This window comes from Telmatherina bonti (assembly GCF_933228915.1).
Source record: "Telmatherina bonti genome assembly, chromosome: 22".
NCBI lineage: Eukaryota > Metazoa > Chordata > Actinopteri > Atheriniformes > Telmatherinidae > Telmatherina > Telmatherina bonti.
In genome coordinates this window covers 27,550,701-27,575,496 of record NC_136631.1, presented here as the reverse complement: position 1 = coordinate 27,575,496, position 24,796 = coordinate 27,550,701, and the positions used below count along the sequence as shown (strand labels likewise).

At 44.1% G+C, this 24,796-nt stretch overlaps 1 protein-coding gene across 1 annotated transcript; it reads left to right on the top strand.

The window, feature by feature from the left end:
- The first annotated feature begins 7,877 nt into the window (after positions 1-7,877).
- Positions 7,878-13,065, top strand: egln3 (egl-9 family hypoxia-inducible factor 3). The gene is made up of 5 exons (XM_079261735.1): positions 7,878-8,308; positions 11,404-11,523; positions 11,602-11,738; positions 12,389-12,462; positions 12,936-13,065. The coding sequence occupies exons 1-5, from the start codon at positions 7,949-7,951 to the stop codon at positions 12,968-12,970; spliced, it is 726 nt and encodes a 241-aa protein (XP_079117861.1). The 5' UTR covers positions 7,878-7,948; the 3' UTR covers positions 12,971-13,065.
- Positions 13,066-24,796: the final 11,731 nt, after the last annotated feature.

Genomic DNA, 24,796 nt, shown 5'->3' with positions numbered 1-24,796 from the left:
TGTTGTCATGGAAACCAGACTGCACTGTGGCAATACAGTAAGCTGTTGAATAGTGTTGACATTTTATTCCTACGAGAAGATGGGGATGGCAGAGGAGAAAGAAGACAGGTTACTGTGTCAGTCAGTATCCAACAAAACCGCATGAAATATGTTTAACAGTCTGCATATTGTAAACTGTAAACAGCAATCTCAGAAAAACTTTATAAGCCCCTAAAACTAAACAAATTCTGAACAAATTCCCTCCATTTTGCTAATGGTCACACAACACATCTGTAAGATAGCTGACCCACCGAACTTGGTGAACCACTGATTCTGTCGAGTCAGGATGTGGATGTAGAAAAATGGAATCCTATCAAGCTATAGCTGCAAACGATTACCAGGGTCCAGCCTTGTCCCATGCATTCAGAGATTCCTTCTGATTCTATTCATCTGTGGATGATGGTGGGTCTTTTTAGAAACTTTAGGAACATTTTTCTCAATGTTTAGATCCATTAGAATCCATTCCCATATTGGTGAAGCTCTGTTTCTTTTCATCTTAAAGAATCTGAAATGATCCTGTTATACTAGTCATGTTACCGACGTGTTCCCAGTTAAACCAGTCACGTTACCGATCTGTTCCCAGTTAAACCAGTCACGTTATCGACCTGTTCCCAGTTAAACCAGTCATGTTACCGACCTGTTCCCAGTTATACCAGTCATATTACCGACCTGTTCCCAATTAAACTGGTCGTTTTACCAACCTGTTCCCAGTTAAATTGGTCGTCTTACCAACCTATTCCCAGTTAAACCAGTCATGTTACTGACCTGTTCCCAATTAAACCATTCATGTTACTGACATGTTCCCAGTTAAACCAGTCATGTTACCGACCTGTTCCCAGTCAGTAGGGGAACACTGCTTTCACACAATTAACCCCGTTATTTAATATTTAACAAGCAACTTCAATCGTTGCAGGGCGGGGCGTGAACATTGCAGGCTGGGGCGTGCACGTGGCTTGGCGGGGCGTGCACATTGCAGGCTGGGGCGTGCACGTGGCTTGGCGGGGCGTGGACGTGGCTCAGCTGGGCGTGCACATTGCACACCTCGATCAGCTGTTTTATCAAAACAATGTTTTTTCTGGAACAGGAAGCAGCAACTCAATTTTCATGTTAACTCCACCCACCTCAAATGTCTGACCAATCACATGATAGGAGCCCTGCAAGAACTCCTGCCAGCCTGACGTGTTGAGGACGGTCTTTAAATATGTCCGTGAGAACAAAATGACGTCATTTTCTTCTTGGGAAGAAAAAAGTTGTCGCCTCTCGTGGAGGACAGAACAAGCTTTAATCGCCGGAGGTTATCGTGTTGCCTGCTTCCACTTCTTTAAACCGTTAACAGCAACAGACTCGAAAACTATTGTTTTCCAAAATGCCACGCAAGTACGTTATGGGCGTATTGACCTTTTAACTGGTTCAGAGTCCTGCTGCTGTGTACTGCCCTCTACTGGTGACCTCCAGTACTGAAAGTTTTATCTTGCTTGTATAGTTTGTATAAATATAAATACAGACGTAGCTGTGAAACACTGCCTGTTCAGCAGTAAATGCTTTAGCAATGAATACAACACAGCTCATCTAGTTCCAGCAGGGTCCTGTGTCTCCCTCACCGCACTGGAGCTAGACGCAGCTAGCTGCTGCTGGGTAAAGAGAAGAGAGTTTACCACGTAGCTAGACGCAGCTAGGTACTGCTGGGTAAAGAGAAGAGAGTTTACCGCGGAGCTAGACGCCGCTAGCTGCAGCTGGGTTAAGAGAAGAGAGTTTACGGCGGAGCTAGATGCAGCTAGCTGCTGCTGGTTGAAGTGAAGGGACTTTAACACGGAGCTGGACGCAGCTAGCTGCTGCTGGGTTAACAGAAGAGAGTTTACTGGGGAGCTAGACGCAGCTAGCTGCTGCTGGGTTAAGAGAAGAGAGTTTACTGCGGAGCTAGACGCAGCTAGCTGCTGCTGGGTTAATAGAAGAGAGTTTACCGCGGAGCTAGATGCAGCTTGCTGCTACTGGTTGAAGTGAAGGGACTTTAACGCGGCGCTAGACGCAGCGACTCTTCAGCCTGTTACATACTCCACGAGACACAAGAACTGAGTTCTTGTTCTCGAGGCTGCAAGAACAAGAAAACGTCTTGTTCGTCAGGTCCATACATACTCCACGAGAAGCACATCTGCAGCGGGGAGGGATCACTGCGGGGGGCGATGTCTGCTTTTATGCGTGATGAACCCGGTTGTTACCTCTGCCGAGGAGGTTGTTTTCCCCGGCGTCTTTTTGCTCAAGATAACTTAAAAGGTTACGGATGGATTTTTATAAATATTTCAAGAGTTGTTGCAAATGTAAAAATGAAGAACTGATTAAATTTTGGTGGTGATCCGGATCACCGTTTGGATCCAGTATTTTTTTAAAAGGATTCTTTAACATTGTGCTTGGCGGAGGTTTCCGCTCTCTGCTCTGTTTTTCTAGTTTCATATTTAACGAGCAATTTCGTCGCGGCAGGGCGGGTCGTGCACGCAGCAGGGGGGTCGTGCACGCGGCTGGGTCCGAGTGTTTTAATGCTACATGTAAAAATGTTTGTACTTTCTCACCACCTCGATCAGCTGTTTTATCAAAACAATCCGTTTTACCGGCAACAGTAAAAACGCGGAAGCAGCAACTCTGCTTCATGCTTTCTCCGTGTTAACGACGCCCACCTCCAATGTCCGACCAATCACACGATACTTCCCGCAGCCCTTCAAGAAAAAAGTTCTGCCAGCCCGGTGTGTCAAGAACTGTCCTCAAACACGTCCGCGAGAACAAAATGACGTCATTTTCTTCTCGGAGCCTCGAGAACAAGAAAAAAGTTCTTGCTTCTCGTGGAGTATGTAACAGGCTTTCCTCTCAGCCTGCTTTGTTCTGTTTGGAGGTGGAAGGTTTAATCACTGCTTCTGTCTGAGTCTGCAGACAGCCGAGGCAACACAGTAGAGCAGCAGGTTACTAAACTGGTAAATAAAGTCACACTTCAGGACCAAAAGAAAGAGGAGGTAAATAAGGAAAAGGGTTTTTTTTGGAGCTGAATGCTCGCGTGGATGTTTAGTTCACCTGGTAAGCTGCTGCTCATTACAAGCAGCTAGGTTCAATTCCCACGTCTCCCTGAACCACTTTCTCGTCTGCTGATGGACAGTAAAGGACAGTAGAGCCCCCACGATGGTAAAATACAACCCAATAACTATACAAATTACTTGTTTTAGCTTGCAGCTTCTATTTGGATATATTTTATAAATAAATGTGTTGATATAATTAAATCAAATAGAAATTAGTAGAAAAAACTGGTTTTATCTGTAAAGAGGCTATTTATGGTGACATACGTGACTTAGGCAAAGCTTAGAAAAGCTGATGTATGTATGTATGTTGGATAGATGGATGGATGGATGGATGGACAGACGGATGGATGCATGGATGAATGGATGCATGGATGGATGCATGGATGGATGGATGGACGGACGGACGGACGGACGGACGGACGGACGGATGAATGGATGGATGGATGGATGGATGGATGGATGGATGGATGGATGGATGGATGGACGGACGGATGAATGGACAGACGAATGTATGTATGTATGTTGGTTGGATGGATGGATGGATGGATGGACGGACGGATGGATGGATGTATTATGGATGGATGGATGTATGTTGGACGGACGGACGAATGGATGGATTTATGTATGTATGTATGTATGTATGTTGGATGGACGGATGGATGCATGCATGAATGTTGGATGGACAGACGGACGGATGGATGGATGGATGGCTGTTGGATGGACAGATGAATGGATGGATGGATGGCTTTTGGATGGACGGACGGATGGATGGATGGATGGATGGACGGATGGTTGGGTGGATGGATGTTGGATGGATGGATGGATGGATGAATGGATGTTGGATGGATGGATAGATGGGTGGATGTTGGATGGATGAATGGATGGATGGATGGATAGATGGATGGATGTTGGATGGATGGATGGATGGATGTTGGATGGATGGATGGATGGATTTTGGATGGATGGATGGATGGATAGATGGATGGATGTTGGATGGATGGATTTTGGATGGATGGATGGCTTTTGGATGGATGGATGGATGTTGGATGGATGGATGGATGGATGGATGGATGGATGGATGGATGTTGGATGGATGAATGGATGGATGGATGGATGTTGGATGGATGGATGGATGGATTTTGGATGGATGGATTTTGGATGGATGGATGGATGGATTTTGGATGGATGGATGGATGAATGGATGGATTTTGGATGGATGGATGGATGTTGGATGGATGGATGGATGGATGAATGGATGGATTTTGGATGGATGGATGGATGTTGGATGGATGGATGGATGGATGGATGGATGGATGGATGGATGGATGTTGGATGGATGGATGGATGGATGGATGGATGGATTTTGGATGGATGGCTGGATGGATGGATTTTGGATGGATGGATGGATGGATGAATGGATGGATTTTGGATGGATGGATGGATGTTGGATGGATGGATGGATGGATTTTGGATGGATGGATGGATGTTGGATGGATGGATGGATGAATGGATGGATGTTGGATGGATGGATGGATGGATTGATGGATGAATGGATGGAGGAGGTTAAATGAACATGTGAATTCACCACAACACTAAACTCAGTTGTAGATTTTTTTTGCAATCGATCAGTTTTGTTTTGTAGGTTTTTATCAGTTGATATTGATTTCTTTCTGCTTTATTAAAAAAAAAAACACTAACTCAACTGTATTCCACATAATTATGCTGTGTGTGTGTGCATGTGTGTGTGTGTGCTTGGGTGTGTGTGTGTGTGTAAGAACAAAGTTTTTAAACCTGATTTCGGATGTTTAGTTGCTTTACATGTCATCACATGATCAGCCTGATGCCTTCACCGTTTCCAGTCTGACTCGTGTCCTCCTCCCCGTCGTCCCAGAAAACCCTTCCCCTGCATGGACTGGAGTGTTGAGAAACAAAATGGCTTCCCACATTTTCAAGCTGAAGAAGGCGTTCTTCCAGCGCTCTGCCTGCAGCCACAGCAACAGGCAGCCTGAAGGCTTTTATTTTCTAACGGGGCACGTTAAAGCCTCCATGTTGTACTAAAAGGCAGCAAAGTCAGTCAGCAGTACTACAGAACCTTTACACGAGCACAATAAGATGGAATGCTGTGGAAAAGAAATGCAACAATTTGCAAATTTCATCAACCATTTTTTTATTTTAGTTTTTAAAAAGGCAAATTCGCTGAAAAATGGAACCATTTCATGTGCATCAATATAAAACGTACACTGAAACATTTTAATAATGATCTAAATTGAGCTAAACTTTGAAAATGATTTAACTCAAGTTTTTGTGTAATTATTTCATTTGGTAAATTGTGTCATTGATCATACCAAAGTTTTTTTTTTTTCTAAAAAATGATTGAATCGTTTCAGAAAAACACGTTTTGTGTGAATTTATCTCACTGAATACGATTTTTTATAATGATTTATTCAGTTCAGACAAATATTCACAGTAACGACGTCATCCAGTAATCAAACCAACTAAGACACACAAACTGTGTGTGTGTGTGTGTGTGTGTGCGCGTTCTGTTCAGCGTCTCCCCTGCTGCGCGTGAGGAAGTACACGTACACTGTTCACCTCAGCTGGGAAGGAACAGAGAGAACGTGGGAGGGAGATACGCGACCCACGGACTCGCCCAGTGCGCGAACACGTACAGCTCGTCACCGTGTTTTAAAGTTTGGACAAAATGGCGAAGAGAGCGAAACATCCAGCCAGTGACGTGAGGAGAAGCATGACGTCAGCAGTCATGTTTTCCTGGGATAAAAAGCTGAAAAGTCTCAGTTTGTTTCATCAGAGACCCCCCTCCCCCGCTCCGCCCCCCTCTGCCACCCCTCACTATGTGAACATCACATTCAGCACGTCGCACACCTCTCGCATGCGCGCAGCCTCCTGGCAAGTAGCTGTGCGTGTAACCGGAAGTACGTACCCATCCTTTTAAAATAAAACCCATTCAGAGGCGTCTAATCAGCGATGACATGTTTAGCTGCATGTCATCTTTCAACCGCTGGCTGTTTAGGTGGTGTCCCGATAACAACGTGGTTTTTATAGATAATTGGAGCGCTTTGGGGAAAGCCTGGTCTTATTAGGAGAGATGGCATCCATCCCACGTTGGATGGAGCCGCTCTCTTATCTAGCAATATAGACTCTTTTATTAGTCAGCTAAATTGACAACTCAGGGTTGGGACCAGGAGGCAGAATTGTAGTCCTACACACTTTTCTGCAGCTTCCCACCTGCCGCCGCCCACCCAAAACCCCATTCCGACCTTATACAACTCCCCAGCAGTAAGAATTAAACAACACATAAACACTTTTGGGGTTAATCGTGAAAACCTCATAAAATAAAAACAATAGATCGAATAAAATCTGAAAATAAGACAAAGTGTGGCCTACTGGATATCAGATCCCTCCCAAATAAGTCTTTATTAGTCAATGACTTGATAGGTGATCACCACATTGATTTATTCTGTCTTACGGACCCCTGGTTACAGCAAGAGGATTATGTTAGTATTAATGAAGCTACGCCAGCTAACTATTTAAACTTTCACATTCCTAGAACTACAGGCAGAGGAGGAGGTGTTGCAGCTATTTTTCAGTCAGAATTATTAATTAGTCCTAAGCTCAAAACTAACTATAACTCCTTTGAATTCCTGACATTAAATTTATCTCATCCAAAATGGAATTCTGAGTAGCCGCTCCTTTTAGCATTAGTGTATCGCCCACCTGGACCTTACTCCGAGTTTCTGACCGAATTCTCTGATCTCTTGTCTGAGTTAGTGCTGATAACTGATAAAGTCATTGTACTAGGTGATTTTAATATTCATGTTGACAATGAAAATGACAGTTTAAACATTTCCTTTAGCTCTATTCTAAACTCAATTGGGTTTTCACAAAATGTCCATGGAGCCACTCACTCTCATGGTCACACTCTTGATCTGGTTCTAACATATGGTATTGAGACTGATAAGCTCAAAGTTTTTCCTCAAAACCCGGTCTCTTCTGATCACTTCTTATTAACCTTTGAATTCACTTTATTTGATTACTCACTGACCAAAAATTCTACTATAGTAGATGTTTATCAGACAATAATATTACAAAATTTAAACAACCAATTGAATCAATTTTTCCCCTCTACCATGTGTTAGCATGACTGAGAGTCCCCCTTTAAGCTTTACTCCTGCTCAGATTGATCAACATGCTGATACTATATAACAGCTTCAATGCGTACAACCTTGGATAATGTTGCTCCCCTAAAGAAGAAGAAATTGGGTAAGATTATGAAGGCTCCCCGGTTTAATTCCCAGCTTCGAGCTCTAAAACAGGCGTCAAGGCGTTTGGAAAACAGATGGCAATTATCAGGATTAGAGGAGTCTTGCTTAACCTGGAAAGAAAGTTTAATTGTATACAAAAAAGCCTTACGTATGGCTAGAACAGCTTATTATTCATCATTGATAGAGGAAAACAAAAACAACCCTCGGTTTCTTTTCAGCACTGTAGCCAGGCTTACTAGGAGTCGGAGCGCTGTTGAGTCATGTATTCCTTTCTCACTTAGCTGTGATGATTTCATGTATTTTTTAACATACCTGCTGCAGCTTTCTGCTTTAGACCGGAAGCAGCGCGTGAGCACGTCAGCTGACTTGACGGCCTTGCGGTCTGATAAACCGGCTGATAGCAAGGAGGGAATCAGACCACAGCTGTTGGAAACCAGTCCAGGTCCTGTAGTTGCTCTGGAGCAGTGGCCCACCGGTATCTGGCCCAGAACACAGACTGGACCGAACCTTTTCTGCTGAAATCACCACCTTTCCTCTCAGAGCTTTGAGCTGAACGTCACCATTAAAATGCCTTTTATTGAGCACGTTTCTTACGCAGACGTGGAACGGATGGCTTTGGACCGGGTGGTCCCGGCCCTGCGGAGCCACGGGTTCTTCTACGTGGACGGGTTCCTCGGGGATCTGGTCGGGAGCACCGTGTTGGACCAGGTGAAGGACATGCACCTGTCTGAGAAGCTGCAGAACGGCCGGCTGGTCGGGTCCGTCCCGGCCGCCAGCGGGACGCGGATCCGCGGGGACAAGATCGCCTGGGTGAGCGGGTCGGAACGGGGCTGCGAGGCCATCGGCTACCTGCTCAGTCTGGTGGACAGGCTGGTCTCTGCGTGCGCGAGCCAGCTGGACAACAAAGCGATCCGGGAGAGGTCCCAGGTAAGAGGGAGCACCTGCACGCGCTCGGCCACTTCGTTTCTGATCATCTAAATGTGTGCACGCGGGATCTTTTTCACGTTTAATGTCACGAGAAACTTTCTTCACGCGCACGCAGACATTTTCACTACGAAGTCCGTGGAAAGAGACACGCAGCCACGCGCACAAATTTCACACGTGTTTTTTTTATTTCATGTAAAGAATTAATCTGATGCAGAAACACGCCTGCAAACAGCTGGAGGAGCTTCCACTGGTTTAACTGATTACAGGTCAGCAGTGTGACTGGTTTAACTGGTTACAGGTCAGCAGCGTGACTGACTGGTTTAACTGGTTACAGGTCAGCAGCGTGACTGGTTTAACTGTTTACAGGTCAGCAGCGTGACTGGTTTAACTGGTTACAGGTCAGCCGAGTGACTGGTTTAACTGGTTACAGGTCAGCAACATGACTGGTTTAACTGGTTACAGGTCAGAAATTGGGCATTCACTATGGGCTCAGGGCTGAACTGGGACAAAACCTGGCCAAGACCGGTCCACCAGGTATTGGTGGAAAGGCAATAAAAACTATGAATAAAAACAAACTTTTCTAATGAGAGTGCTTCTGCACTGCCTTGTTGATGTACTTGTCTAATAAAATACAACTAAGATCCCATTATTCTGACATATAGGTGTCATATTCTATAACTTAGCGGAAACCAAAAGTGGGACGTTCCCTGGCATTACCATCCATCATATCATCTACTGTATGTATGTCTTCAAATCCCAGTTAAAATGATTTTGTTGAGATCCATTCAGATAACTGACAATAATTTAGAAAATTCATCAATAAAACTCCCACAATTTCCAGCATGTTTGTAGATTATTAAAAATATAACTTTAAAGTCACCATCTAAAATAAACCAATAATAAGATTAGGAAACTTTTAAAAGTCCATTGTGGAGAAAAGTGCAGGTGTAGAAGTAGAGGCATGCAGGTGACATCAAAAAGATGATACACAGTAAAATAAGTAATCAAAATATGTAAAGTATATGATCTGACAGGTATTTAAAAGAATTCCCAGGATCAATATGCTAGTTGATATACGAAGCAGGATCCAATGTGCGTCTACATGTATGTTTATGACAGAAACCAGTCATGCTAACTAGCATGCGTAGCTAGCTAACTTGTTAAACTCGTGACCTGACTGTTTTAAGAGTTCGCAACCAAATCAGAATAAACTACACACATATGTATCTGACCCAGTGTACTACAGTTCATCACTTTATACCAGATGTTCAGATTCTCCATTACTGGCACCAGTGGGCGCCACTGGTCTCTGCTCCTGCCTCCCCGTACCCTCCTCCTCCACCCTCCACCTCCATCACCTGCGGCTGCTGAGGAAACGGCACCATTGCTACCAGCAAACGTTTGTGGTGTTTGAACACATTTTGCTGCATCTGCCTGAAGGACTTTTCCCTTCTTTGTTCTGCATCTTGAGTTCTTGTCTCCATCTGACGGGCCATCGCCCGTTAGATGGAGACAGCCCCTGGCAGCTGCCTGGTTTGGCTTGTTGCGATGAGCTGTTCCAGAATGTGAAGCGGGCATAAAGCGGGCAGAAGGCTCAGAACAGTAGACTGGCATCATGGTGCCTGCTGGGCTCACCGATCCGTCACCACCTAGCCGGGTTCCGACACATACTGGCTTTGGCCCAATAAGTGTCACCGACATGAGGATTTAATGGATTTCCTTCCATTATTGATTATGATCATTAATGAAACATTTACAATGATTTCTATCAAAGAAAAGATTTCATAGCGTTCTGAATGACAGACCTGAGAAATTTACGTTAAAGGGTTCCTATGATGGTATTTGGAGTTTTCTGAGCTTTCTACAGTGTTGAATCCTCATCAGACATGTGAACGACACTTTTTTTTTTCACCTCAACACATGTTTGAGTTTGAGTTCCAGCATGCTCTCCGTTCGGTTTCCATGGCGACGAAAAACGCCTCATTTTAGAGAGTTTTTTCTACTTGGAAATCCTTGTGACGTCCCGGGGGATACAGTTCGGTTATTGGTTACCTTCTACTGGTTAACAAGGGCATGTACAAATACATCAGGCGGGTGGAAAACGTGGGATAAAGTTATTTCCAGCTATCGCTGGTGAGTTTACCAAAGAGAGACATCCTGCTGCATTCGTTACTGTGGGTTGCTGTTTTCCACTTCGTTTTCAGGGTCTGATTCAGGTTCCAACATGTAGGGCTGTATGCTATGTGTTGACATGGTATTTTGTTTTTTTTATTGAGTTCATATTAGCCTAATCCTTCTGTTTATAAGATGTTACAATGACGGCGAAAGCAGGTGCGGTGCGCGCTCCCCATGTAGTGCAGTGGCGGAAGGCGGGGCTTAATATGGAAGAGTCTCAATCTGCCCTTCTGGTCTCAGAAATAAAAATAAATTAGCCTGAAATGCACAAAATAGTTCCACTTTAATGCAACAAAAAGTCTCCCGTTTCTCCATTTTATCACATCACAATAAAAGCTACACCTGCTGTGGAGGGACTCATTCACATTCCTCAGCAGTCTGACCCCAAAGCAAGGAAAATGTCCATGTCCTCGCGCTCGTATCAGTTGATGCACACGAATTCTTGGTATCAACGGCATCCGTATCTGGACCGATCTGACCGGCCAGTTTGTGTTGAAGCGGTTCAAGCTGTCAGCAGAGTAAACCAGAAGCCTTGTTCTGGTCTAGCGTCCGAGAATGGAGGAGAGCCATGATGTCTGCACGGAGACGGGAGGAAGACAAATCTGAGCACCTCGTTCATTTTATTGTTTAATGTGAAAATAGTTAAAAGTTAATGAGCTCACTGGACACACACACACACACACACACACACAGAAAACCTTTGGATACAGTTGTGTATGTGCAGTTTAAGTCAGGGACACGACCACAGCGGCCGTCTGATGTGCACAGGAAACGCCTCTGCATGCCGCATGGCGGCAGAGAGCGTGCAGCCCGCGGTGGCCCCCGCGGGATCCGGTTCCAGAAAGAATTAGTTTGTTTACATGGCGACGCTCTCCAAGCAGCTTCCTGTTCCTGACCGTTGTCTCTGTCTGGGTTTGTAGGCCATGGTGGCGTGTTACCCAGGAAACGGGGCGGGTTACGTCAAACACGTGGACAACCCCAACAGAGACGGACGCTGCATCACCTGCATTTACTACCTCAACAAGCAGTGGAACCCCAAGGTGTGTTGAGGGAAATGGCGCCGCGTCAGGTCAGATGCTCGGCCGCCCCGCGACATATAATCTGTGTGTTCCTGGTAGGAACATGGTGGTGTCCTCCGGATCTTCCCAGAAGGAAAACCCTACGTGGCCGACGTCAGTCCCGTATTCGACAGGCTGCTGGTCTTCTGGTCTGACCGAAGGAACCCACACGAGGTGCAGCCCTCCTTCGCCACCAGGTGGGTTCCGCTCCAACGGTTCTACAGGTGTCTCTTCCGCTCTTCTACTCCCGAACACACACGCTGATCCAGGGATCCACAACCCTGCAGGCTTCAGATCAGGGGTGGGCAGCGAGGGCTGCAGTCTTGCAGATGTTCAGAGTTTCCCTGCTTCAACACACCTGACACTGAACCTTAGCTCAGCAGCAGACTGGTGCAGCGTTTAATGTCAAGCTCTGGACAGATCTCTGGTTACGGCTGATGTGTTGCAGCAGGGAAACTCCTAACATGAAGAGTCATTGCTGCACCTGCAGTAGATGTTTCCCTGCTGCAACGCACCTGACTCAAATAAAACAGCAGCAGCAAAAGGCTGGAAAAGTAGCTGGAAAGTTAATTAGCAGCAGGTGACTGGTTTAACTGGGAACATGTCATTAATCGGACTGGTTTAACTGGGAACATGTCATAAATCGGACTGGTTTAACTGGGAACAGAACGGTAAGGTGACCTAGCAGAGTCTCTTCACCAAGCTTCACCAGCATGGCAACGTTTGTTTCCAATATGCCTGACTTCACAGCTGATTGTTATCCAGCTTTATTTAAATAATCAAAAACATAAGTTTAAATTAATTTTTGTTCTACAGGCAACGTTTATAACTACTGTTCATGTTTCAGGTATGCCATCACAGTCTGGTATTTTGACTCCAAGGAACGAGCCGAGGCCAAAAGACGCTTCAGAGACCTGACAGGTACGTTTCTTCATGTAGTCCAGTTGTTGTTTCCATGACAACAGATGGGTTTTCTGTGATTAGAATGAAAACTACTCAGTAAAATGCATTTTGTTTGGTATTTTATGTTATGTTTTATAACGTGATAAATTTTAGAATATTTTTTTAAATTTCATCAAGTTTTCCTCTTGAGCTGCTACTTATCCTCATCACAACGTTTAGTGCGACCAAACATGGGTTCAGCCCCTTCAGAAAGGTGAAATGCTGCCGTTCACTTTCACACAAACCCATGGTGGATGGAAATAATCCGTCCAAACAACCACTAGTTATATTTTAGTGATAATTGTGGAAATAACAGTTGACACCAAACATTATTGATATTTATTCTCTATCTCAGTTCATCCATCAGTCCACCTGCTTGCTCGGGCCTGCAGATGGGAATAACGGTGTCATCAGCTTAAATTGACTGGTTTGTTACCTTTAATGTGTTTCAGCATCCAGTGGTCAGCAGAGCAGCAGCTCCGGCTGATCGCCGGGAAACATCGCCATCTGCTGGCCAGCAGAGATGACAGCAGGATTCAGAGCTGCTGCAACAGAAAGAAAAGTGGAAAAGGACGACTTGGATTCTTCAAGCTCAGAAAGACCAGAATGGATTTCCACTCTCCATAAAACAATTTCCCAGTCCTTCATGGGACGACCTGTTTATGTCCTTGAGAAGCAGACTGGTTCAGGATCTTTGTGGAACTCACATCTTCTGAGGCAGGTGTCTCTTAGCTTTGCCTTGAACTGGCTCCTGATGAACGGCAAACTAAAAACAAAACAGGATCAGTGGCAAAAGCCTCAGAAGTTCTCCCAGAGACATGATGCTGACAAATGTGACGGTTGCACAGCGTATCCACCAGGGGGCAGAAGACGCCGCGTCCACTATGTGAGCAAAGTCTTCACTGCAGACATGAAATGTTCTCGCGCTGTTTCTAAGCTGATAAAGATGCTTCAGCTGCAGACAACGGAAACATTAAATACTGGAAAGTAAAGAATTATTTTAACTTTCATCTTTATTGAGCCTTTGTAATTCTAAATGTGCTTTAATAAATGTATACTGTTTAAGTTAACAGTGATGCTTCCTGATCCTGCCCTCCGGCTGGGCAGGATTAGCCGGAACAGCCAGGTGGAGAGAAGTTTCTGAGGAAAACACTCGGCCTGCTCGTTGGGTAAAGAGCGTTACGTGGCGCCTGGGTTGCCGTTTTTAACTGAAGATGTTGCCGGTTGTTCTGTTTCCTCGGCATTCTGTCATTTTCACACAGAAGGACGCTTTCGACTGTCTGACTGAGGTCAAACCTGTTTTTAAGAACAACTAACATTTCAGTGCTGGGCCACAGCAGGTCAGACTTTTTGCAGCGTGGCCCCTGTAGCTGCAAGGACGTGGCGTCCTTTAGAGCCCAGTTCAACCAGGCTAAAGCTGGTTTTTGTTGCTGGGTTTAGAGAAGTTTACGTGACCTAAGTTTTCTGGAAGAAGTTGATCAGAAACACCTGTTAGTCGCTCTCCACTCTAGTCGGTAAATAATCTGCACTTTCAGTTTGTGAATCTGAGTTGATTGTATCAGTTATGGAAAATTAAAATCCATAATGATTTGAGATTTTCTGTCCTTTTTTCAATACAAGCTGATATTAAAACCAGTTTTTCATTCTTGCCACTGTACGTTTAACAGCTCATATAAATCTGATCCAGTCAATGGAGGTCGGCTTGAGCAGGAGGATGAAGCACATCCAACTATGTATGTATGTGCGTAGGCCGTCGCAATAAGTCAATTAATCACGCAATAAGTTTGCCGGAAAAAAGATCTTAACAAACAGGCTCCATCTTCCCAACAGTCCACCGTCACTGAGGTGTTAAACAGATTAACTACCAACAGGACAACATGGTGCGCACTCTGGTTGCTAAAGCTGTCCTTTAATATTGTTAAAAAGGCGACATTTTGGTAAAAGTTGCGAACATTTCACAGCCAGTATGAATCGCCTGGATGAACATTCATGTTACAAACGGCTATTCCACAACTTTACAACATGAAAAATGACGATCAAAGACGATCAGTTTTACCATTCCACCTGTGGTCCAGTCCAAACGTACGACTTATACGACCACAGACTGTGTAAGTGTGTTACCTGGTGTTTAGAGACTGTATGTTCCAGATAACCACGTTGCCAAAACCCCAGGAGATCCTGATGTGTTTCAGCCGACTGGGGACTGGATGGGTCCAGTCTGCACATCCAGATAAATGTTCTGTAGAAACTAAAGTATGTTGATCTTTGGAAAGGTGAACTTGCTTTATTATTGTTATTTTAGTTGAAAATAGTCTGTGACAACAATATCCGCTTCGTGCCTCATTATCATTTATCGCAATAATTTCTGAGACCATTAATCTTATGGTAAAATTTGTTACTGTGAGGCGTGCGTGTGTGTGTAAAAATGTGACATGTACAGCATGTTAAAGTTGGCGTTGTGCTGGGTGGCAGTTGGAAGTGGAACCACTGGGGGGCTCTGTGGCTCCATGCATGCTGGTTGTAGAGCATCAGCTCAGGAACGGTGTGTGTGACTCTGATGAAGTTTAGCCTGAGCGACTGGGGTCAACACAGCTGCCGCCATTGTTTCACTCTGTTGCTATGGAAACAAGGTGTGCTTTAGTATTTCCTGGAACTTTAACTGATATTAATATTTCAGGAGGGAGATGTGATGACACAGCACCCTGTATGCTCAGCGTGTGGCGATCCCCAGTAGAAGCCATCTGACTGGAAGGGCAGCAGCTTTGCTTTGAGATGTCTGGATGTGTGAAACACACTGCAAAACGTGGCAGGTCAAGGTGCGGACTTCCAGACCTCCTTCCAGTCTGATTCTGCCGGGACTCTTCCTACACAACATCACCGAGCCTGTGTGGCCACGGACAGGAGAAAGTCCAGAAAAGAGACTGAAAATTTGGTGAAAACTGAGACAGGTGAAGAGAAATTCCTTCAGTTGTCTGGAAGGAAGCTCTTCCTGCCCTGATCTGCTCCGTTCCAACAGGAACCGACTGATGAGCTGGTTAGAAAGTCACAGAGTCCACCAGGGTCGGTTTCTTTCCGCCTGCATGCAGTCCACCTCCCTCTGACGTTATCTTCATTTCCTTCCAGCCTGTAACACCTCCTCTTCCTTCTCATCATCCTCTGTGCAGTAATAAGAGCAGAGAGGTCAGTCATTTGACCCTCTGAGAGCTGACCAGCTAAGTTTAAATAATTCACACTATTTTAAATGAGTGCATATGAATCATAGATCACAGGCAGCCCTGGTCTGTGTGTGTGTGTGTGTGTGTGGACCTGAAGCTCCCTTTAATAACCTCTGGCTGCCCGTCTCAGTATGAAGGCCTGATGCTGAGTCTGACAGCGCCGGTGGTTCCCCAGCGGCGTAATGAGAAGCCTTTCATCATCGGGGATGGAGAGATGATAAAACAAAACTCTTCTTCTCTTTCACGGTGGATCTTCTCTCAGTTCAACCCGCAGTGGAGGTCAAACACCAGAAAACAGTCTGGAGACACACCTTCACGACGTGATGCCAGGTTTCGTTCCCGCGGTCACAATCTGTCCCTTAATGTTTAAAACTGAATTTAGATTTTATTTGGAATTTTCATCCATGTTGAGATGTGCTCTCCTCCTGACATTTCTCTTTCTTTGCCATGGAAACCATGATCACGTGACATGCCTGATGCCAGGTGTACCAAGTGAAAGCGCTGTGTTCCTGCAGACGGAGTAGATTGACAGGAACAGAGTACATGTGTGTTGTGCTTCATAAGGACCTCAGGGTGCTCTCGGAGCCGTCGGCTGGGCTGAGCGTAGCGGCGCCAAGTGTCATCATGAAGTTCCAACGAAGCTGGGACGTTGTGTAAAACATGAACAGTGACTGGAAATCCTTTTATCCGTCATTCCACTGACAAGATATTTCTTGTTGAAACGTAAGAACTTTATAGTCTGCTGATGCGGAGTCATTGTGGATGTGACTTGGCTGCCCTTGCAGTTTCCTGTTTCCTGGGAACCTGTGGAATGATCCAAACAGGAGGTTTTTTTTAGCCTTCCCAGTCTGTTGCTAACCCCGTCCCAGCTTTACTGGAATGTCTTGCAGAAATGTCGTCATTTCTGACGAATGAAAAAGAAAATTTGCAAAAAAAAAAAACCCCAATAAAGGTTATCAATCAATTATCAATATTTAATGTGTTCAAACACATTAAATATTGTGTGTATGAATACATGTTGGAATGATTTGCAAATCATTGTGCTCTACTTTTCCTAATGTTTTACACAACATCCCAACTTTGGGGTTGTATGTGCTTTAAAATAGACATTATTACAGACTATGCAGATAATCGGAGCAAAGAATAAGATGAAGAGAAATGTGGGGAATTTCGCGGCAGTGAAAATGAAATGGATGAAATGGATGAAAGTTTTGATGAAAGTTTTGACATGAGAAAATGATGGATTGATAAAGATAATGAAGATCATTTCAAACTTAGAGGAAAGTTACCCATCAAGTTTATTTAGATTGAAGCAGTAAAGCTTGTGTCATCAGCTGATGATCCTCAGTGTTCCCAGGTCACCTTCTTCATCTGGCGGTCCAAGCTTCAGTTTGAATGAGGTTCAGATTCACCCTGAACTTGTTGGAAATGTTCCTTGGTGTTTTTGCAGAAAAGAGTTTGGCTTCCTTTGTCTGATCAGTGCTCCAGGATGCATCTCATCCATGCTGATGCAGGTCAAGTTGGACAGAAAAAAACCAGTGACTGTTCTGTCTGAGAAGTTGGTCTAGCGAAACTGATGGCTGCTGGCAGGAATGATCTTCTGTATCTTTCAGTCTTACATCGGACTTGAAGAAGCCTCTCACTGAACACACTTTGTTGTTTCCTCACTGTGTTGTGGAGAGGGTGTGAAGAATCCTCCATCATCTTCATCAGCTTGTGCAGCATTCTTCTTTGGACAATCAGCTCCAGCGCCTCCAGAGTTACTCCAAGCACAGAAGCAGCTTTCTGGATCAGTTTGTTGATTCTCTTCAAGTCTCTGGTTCTGATGCTACTACCCCAGCAGATGCTGCAAAGCTGACTGCACTCTCCACAACAGACTTATAGAAGATATGCAACATCTTGGTGCAGACGTTAAACCATCTCAGCTTCCTTAAGAAGTACAGTCTGCTCTGACCTTTCTTGTAGATGTAGTCAGTGTTGCATTTCCAGTCCAGTTTGTCGTCCAGCTGAACTCCAAGATACTGGTATTCCTCCACCACCTCCACCTCCTCTCCCAGGATGGAAACAGTGCTTTGTTTATTCTTGTTCCTCCTGAAGTCAACAATCATCTCTTTTGTTTTGCTGCTATTTAATATGAGATGATTGTCACCGCACCATTTAACAAACTGACTGACCAGTTCTCTGTACTCTGCTTCTTGTCCATCCCTGATACACCCCACAACTGCAGAGTCATCAGAGTATTTCTGCAGATGACAGGACTCAGAGTTGTACTGGAAGTCTGAGGTGTACAGAGTGAAGAGGAATGGCCAGAGTACAGTTCCTTGTGGTGCACCAGTGCTGCTGACCTCCATCTGAGACACACAACCTTTCAGTCTCACAAACTGGGGTCTGTTTGTGAGGTAGTCATAGATCCAGGTGGTTGTGGAGGTATCCACCTGGAATTTATGGAGTTTCTCACATAACAAAGCAGGCTGAATGGTATTAAAAGCACTTGAGAAATCAAAGAACATGACCCTCAGAGTGCTGCCTGAATGGTCCAGATGAGAATGGGAAGAACCTCACTGTTCTTGTTGGGACGATGCTGTCCACACAGAAGTTTATGTAATCTGTCTCACACTCAGTCATGGTGTTGATGTCGTCTCCATGAGGTTCACAGAGGACATTCCAGTCTGTAGCCTCAAAGCCTCCTCTAAGACCATCTTCAGCTTCAGCAGACAAGATTTTGATAGTCTTTGTGATGAGTGGTTGCTGCTGAACGATGGGCTTGTAGGTGGAGGTGAGAAGAACCAGATTATGGTCAGATCTTCCTAAAGGAGGCAGGGCAGAACAACTGTATCCATTATTCATATTTGCATAAAATAAGTCCCAGATCTTATTTTCTCTGGTGGAGCAGCTGACAAACTGCTGGAATGTTGGTAGAGTTGCAGAGAGGGAGACGTTGTTGAAGTCTCCAGAGATCGCCATGAATGAGTTTGGATGCTGTGTTTGTAGCCGAGCAACGACGGAGCTGATGACGTCACAGGCTGTGTCTGGTGCGGTACCAGGTATTATATAAACCGCTACCAGAATAACACAGGTAAACTCTCTGGGTAAATGATATGGATGGAAGCTCACAGCTAACAGTTGATGTCCCTTGTGCATATCTTCTCCTTGACAGTAACATGTCCAGGATGACACCAACGCTGGTTAACCAGCACTGCAATTCCACCACCCTTTAGCTTTCCGCTGTGTTGTCTACTGCGGTCTGCACGGACCGTTTTAAAGCCCGGTACAGACACATTACCGTCAGGGATGTGTTCATGCAGCCATGTCTCAGTGAAGCACATAATACTGCACTCTCTGTATTCTATCCAAGACCTTGTTAGCATCTCGAGCTCGTCCGTTTTGTTAGTTAGCGATCTCACATTTGCCATGACGACAGAGATTGGTAGATATGGTTTAAATCTCCATCGCTTTCTTCGCTCTCTGACTCCCGCTTGGCATCCTCTTCTCTTTCTTTTCAACTCCATCAGGATTTGATGTGTTGTTTTGCTGATAATCCTGATTTGGTAGAGGTTAATTAGTTGATCCCGATTGTAAACAAATATTTTGTTGCCATGGAGACTCATTATAACAAGTCTTGAGAGAGCAAAGGCTCAAAGTGGTAACCTTTTGTTGGGTTGGTCAATGCAAACTATGGTTCCTAGTGCAAGTTAGTGTTTCTGTCAGGTTCTTAGAAGCAGCTAATTAAAAAAACAGCTGCCCAGTCAACAAATGTTCTGGACTTAATCATGGCCACTGTCTGCAATCAAGAGGAACCAATCCAAGGCGATGGTGAAGGATGAGGAACGCAGGCAGCCACAGGAAGAAAGTCCATAATGTGGGACTCCTTCCTGTCAGACCCATCATCAGAACATTGCAAACCACCTTCCCTCCATCTTAGCGCCACTGGAAAAAAAATCTCTAATAAAGAGGATGTGAAAACAACTCCAGGTGAAACCATCACCTGACTTTTTACATCTATAATAATATTGCAGCCCATGGAGACGGTCAGGAAACGCTGCAGCAGGATGCCTCCAAACTCAACAGGACTACGTCACTTCTGATCCATCTGTGCTCCATTACCTTCATTCCAGCAGGTCCTGGATCATCATGAATCTAGGGCAACATTTCAACTTGGCCCTTGAAAGATAATTTAGGCTCCCCTTATGTACACGTGCCAAATGTCACACATCTTTGCTAACACACTTCCATGTATCATTTTCACTGGCATGGTTTTCAGGTCATACATCCACTCGAGGACAGTGTGGAGTTCACAGTTCACCTGGTGGAGGAGGTCAGGATGAAAGAGGCAGCGTGGAGGACAGTGGTGGTCTGTATGTCCATTCTAATTGGACGTGAGTGATACTGCACAGTACTGCCCTAGTTCCACTTCTCTGTGTGCTTCTCTGGGCAATGCATCTGCAAGCTGACTGAAAATGGACCAACTGGTAATGAATGGAGAGCACAGATAGAAAGCTTTGGATTGCATAAGCATATTTAACATAGATCATAAATGAGCTTTTTGCCATCCATCTGTTATCTACACCAGCTTAATCCAGTTTAGGGTCACTGGAGCGTGTTCCAGCTGCTGCTGGGAAAAGGCAGGGTTCACCTGAGACAGGCTGGCAGTTCACACACAGTCACACTCACCATGTTCTAAACTTCATGCAGAGTTCGGCTTCTGTCTGACCATGGGTGGAGTTGAGTTTGCCCAGCCCCATGACTCATCCAGTACTGTCCCATCTTCTCATGGGTCAGAGAGGAATTCCAAAACAGCTGTTGGCAGCAGTATCCTGCGCTCAGTATCCTGCGCTCAGTGTCCTGCGCTCAGTGTCCTGCGCTCAGTGTCCTGCGCTCAGTGTCCTGCGCTCAGTGTCCTGCGCTCAGTGTCCTGCGCTCAGTGTCCTGCGCTCAGTGTCCTGCGCTCAGTATCCTGCGCTCAGTATCCTGCGCTCAGTATCCTGCTTAAGGACACCTAGCATGGTCGGAGGAAGGTGGGAAACAGCTGGCCAATAAAAACACAGACGGGAACCAATAAGAAGAGCAAATGACGGAAAAGTGTGCGTTCTTGAGATGTGAAAACATATCGTGCTTCGGATGGGTGAATGTGTCAAACAGAAGAAACGATGCATCTGGTAATAAATGTGAAAGAACTTTTTATTATGAATATGGCCAAAACTGGGTTACAGAAAGGCAACTGTGTAAATGACATGTTCCTCTGGATGGATGAGTTCCAAGTAAACTTATGAAAGAAAATAGCTATAAACATGATGTATGTATATTTCTGAGTTTGCAGCATCATTAATGGTAAATGAATTAAAATGCTGTTTGAACATAATAAAAAACCAGGCAATAAATGTTATTCAGCATCAAGGGAGGAAAAACCAAGCATAAAAAAAGAAGAAAAAAAATTGAAATGTACCATCTTTTTCTTTTTTTAAATATTTTAATTTGTTTGGATTTAGAATTTTATAACACTGTTAACATCAATAATAAGAGATTCCCTCTCTCCCATATTTCAGCTACTTGGCACCAAGTTCCTCATAAAAGAATCTGTTTAATTGTACAAGAAATAGTTAAAAACACAGACACAGTTTCTTCACAGGTAAATGATATTTCAATATTTGTAATTCTTAAACACTATGTATTTGACAGCAGCTGTGATTAGGGTTTTTTAAATTTTTAAAATCACCAGCAAAGTTTTTCATTTTGACATAAAACACAGAAAAAACATTGAAACAGCTTGAACCGGCTGTTTGGTTTTAGTAACATGTGGGTGTATTTCCTGGTTACCCCCCCACCCAGCCCCCCCATTTAGCGGACTCGCCCGCGGCTCATTTGCTTTCCAGCAGAAACCATCAAACGTAGGTAGAAAATGCTGAAACCTGGAGGAGCAAAATGCTCCTGAAATGACAAATTTAACATTCAATCACAGGTAATCCACCAGACTGAGAACCTGAACCCCCCCACCCCACCCCACACCACACCCCCCACCTCCCCTATTTTTTCTTTTTATAGATGAATTCTTTGCAGTAACAAGACACTGATTCTTCACAGAAAGCACAGACGTTACGGATGGTTTTTCCTGATGAGAAGGGAAGATTAGAGGCCTGGACGGCTGGCGACCCCGTCATCCCTCCATAAGCGCCCCCCTCCCCGGTTTGCTGGACAGACCTTAAAAAAAAACACAGCTGGACAGAAAATACAACAGAATAGAACGGAGGGATCAATCACATGAAACACATCAGACAAACTTACTAAACATGCAGTTCAGTTTTCCAAAACACCTAGAAAAATAGATTTATAGTGAGAAATATTTTTTCTTCTTTTAATTTCTTTACAAACTGTTAAAATTGTTTTTATTATGTATCCTGAAAGACTACAGTGATTTCTTTCTCTCCCTTGAGCCACTTGTTTAACTTTTTTGAGAGAAATTTGCGCAGGAAGTCAACAAGTATTGGTGGGAACCATCGAAATACACCCAATGCACACAAGAAGCCCAAAGGAACTCTGGGAAAACGTTTCACAAGCGAGGCTTTCCTGGTTTTTTTTCCAAGACGGAGGATTACATCTAAAAGCTTCATGAGACTTCATCATTTATTTCTACATAGAGTCACTTGTTATTTAATATTTTCTATGCAAGAGCTGGAAACTCCAAGTCCCAGAATTCCTTAGTGGGAAAAACATGGCTCCATAAGCTTTGAGCTAGTTAAATAATCTTTTCATCTCTGAGAGAAAAGACAGCAAGATAACAAAGTCTGGAATAAAACTACACAACAGCGAAAAGCAACAGCAGAGTGAAGGAGAGACAGAGAGGGAAAGAAAAAAGCCGTTTTACAGGACAAAAAGGAAGCAGCGAAAAACTGGTGGACTCTACAAACACTTTTCTCTTTTTCTCTTCTTTTTTTGTTTGCAAAGGCCACCGAACACGTAACTCCACAACCTCCACTGGTTTCACTAAGACTGCAGATAGAGGGCGACAAAGAAGGAGAAGGAGAGGCAAAGAGTTATCATTTTTCTGGGATGTCAATCATCTAATATACTCCACCCCTTCCTCTAACTCCACTTCCTCTTCTTCCCCACACTAGAGAGACCACAGAGAAGACAAAGGACAAAAACAGCTACAGTAGCTCAGTATATACTGCATATAGTCAACACACACACACACACAGAAGTTGCCATGAAAGACTTATTGACAGCCATTGACACTAAACACATCGGTAATACGTTTTTACGGCTTAATCACGCTGGGTAATAAGGAGGATGTGATGGCAGAGATGGGGCTGTCAGATTTCAAAAGATGGGTGTTTTGATAGTTTCATACAGTTCTGATTATTTCTAATTATCTTTTTCTGAAAAATAGAAAAAAAGCATAAAAAAAGAGTGAAATCACAGTGCTTTTAAAACTGAGAAGATTACCACAGTTTTTTGGCAAAGGAGACAATTGAAAACAAAAAACAAAGGACGATGCAGTTTTCAGGAAAGGATTTCCCCTTTTTTGTTCCTTAGAAAAGTCACACATTTTTCCTTGTAGGCATTTGATTGATTGATTGATTGATTGATTGAAAATGCATGTCTTTATTACAATCTCCTTGTTGATATGTGGTTCGTATGGCAGGGTCTGGTGATGAGACAGAAGAGTTGTGGAGGAAAGTTTCAGATTCTGGTTTCAGGATGAACGAAGGAGGAGAAGGAAGAAAAAGAAAGCAGGACAGGTGAGGTACAGTGATCTGGTGAGGTTCCCATCATTGATTTGTCAAGTTAGCAACACTAGTTGTTCCGACTCAGTCTTACTGAGAATCATTCATTAATAATTAGGAAAACCAGTAAAAACAACAAAGAAAATATAACCCAACAACAAAACCAAGGCGTCGTCTCCATGCTCCAATCAGATTGGTCCACACAGAAATGACAGCGGTGATTTAGAGGTTTGGCCGTCTTCTGGTCAGAAAATCACCAGAAAATATCAATAAACAAACAAAATTTCTCCTCCCAGAAAGCAACACTGCAGAGTGAATGGGAAAGCTGGGGGCTCGGTTTACAGCACCCGCGTCAGCCAGCTGAGTCAGGGTTACTGGAAAGTCGCTAGCACCATGAATCTGTCCAACTGACGGAAATGTGGCCTGAAAGATTACAAGTCAGTTAAACAGCATGAACGATAAGAGCAATCGATGGACAAGATGGGAAAGATGCACAAGAGGTTATGTTGGTGTGAGACCTGTATGTAAACCCCTCCGATAAAAGAGGAAACTTGTAGTAACATTCGATTATTCACAGGTCATTACCCGGCTGGAATTGCTTTTTTTCTTCTTCTTCTTAATGCTTGATTTGGAAGTTAAATCTGAGCTACATTATTTTATATAAAAGAGAAGACATTGAAAAAAAAAGAACACTAATTCTCTTTACAATTCCCTCAATCAAGAAACATTCTCAAAAACCTTTTTTTTTTTTTTCGTCCCAAAAGATTATCTCTGAGACCACAGTGAGACGTAGCAGCCCCCTCCTCTCCACTTAGAGATGTTCTTTTCAAGCTGTGATTGCATCCAGACGGATGAAGCTGAGTGGCAAACAGAATTTTCTTTTAGATAGAAATCCCAGTACCGTCCTCCTTGAATAGACACAATCAGCGTCTTCCCAAAGATGCAACAGAAACAAGTCGTACAATAAAAATGATCCCTTCAGGCTCCGGTGGAATCCGTAGGCAATATGAATTCTCTGTAGGCAAAAAGCAATTCTTTACAGTAAAGTTTGTTTTTTTCATCTGTTCAAGTGAAAAAAGTTGCTGATCACAAGAAATGGAAGCAAAGAGGGAGACTGGGAGAGGAGGAGCGGATAAAAAGGAAAACAGATAGAAAAGAGGGGCATGTTTGAGGGTCATTCATGTAACACAAGCTCAGTTGCTCAAATTCAAAGTGCTAGAGTACCTCTGTCATCAGTTCCTGTCCGTCCTCCATTCCTGTAAACACAGCGCTACACCGTGTCGACAAACAACCTACACAGTTCTTTACATTTACTAAGGAGTCTGACTGGTGCAGTTGATTCTTGAAACACAGTAAGGCGGTCTGAGACGCGTCGCG

Bases quoted from the DNA above. Each gene is read 5' to 3' on its own strand.
- egln3 (XM_079261735.1), top strand. From the start codon at position 7,949: ATGCCTTTTATTGAGCACGTTTCTTACGCAGACGTGGAACGGATGGCT. The intron at 8,309-11,403 runs GTAAGAGGGAGC...CTGGGTTTGTAG, and splicing joins CGATCCGGGAGAGGTCCCAG to GCCATGGTGGCGTGTTACCC. The intron at 11,524-11,601 runs GTGTGTTGAGGG...TGTTCCTGGTAG, and splicing joins ACAAGCAGTGGAACCCCAAG to GAACATGGTGGTGTCCTCCG.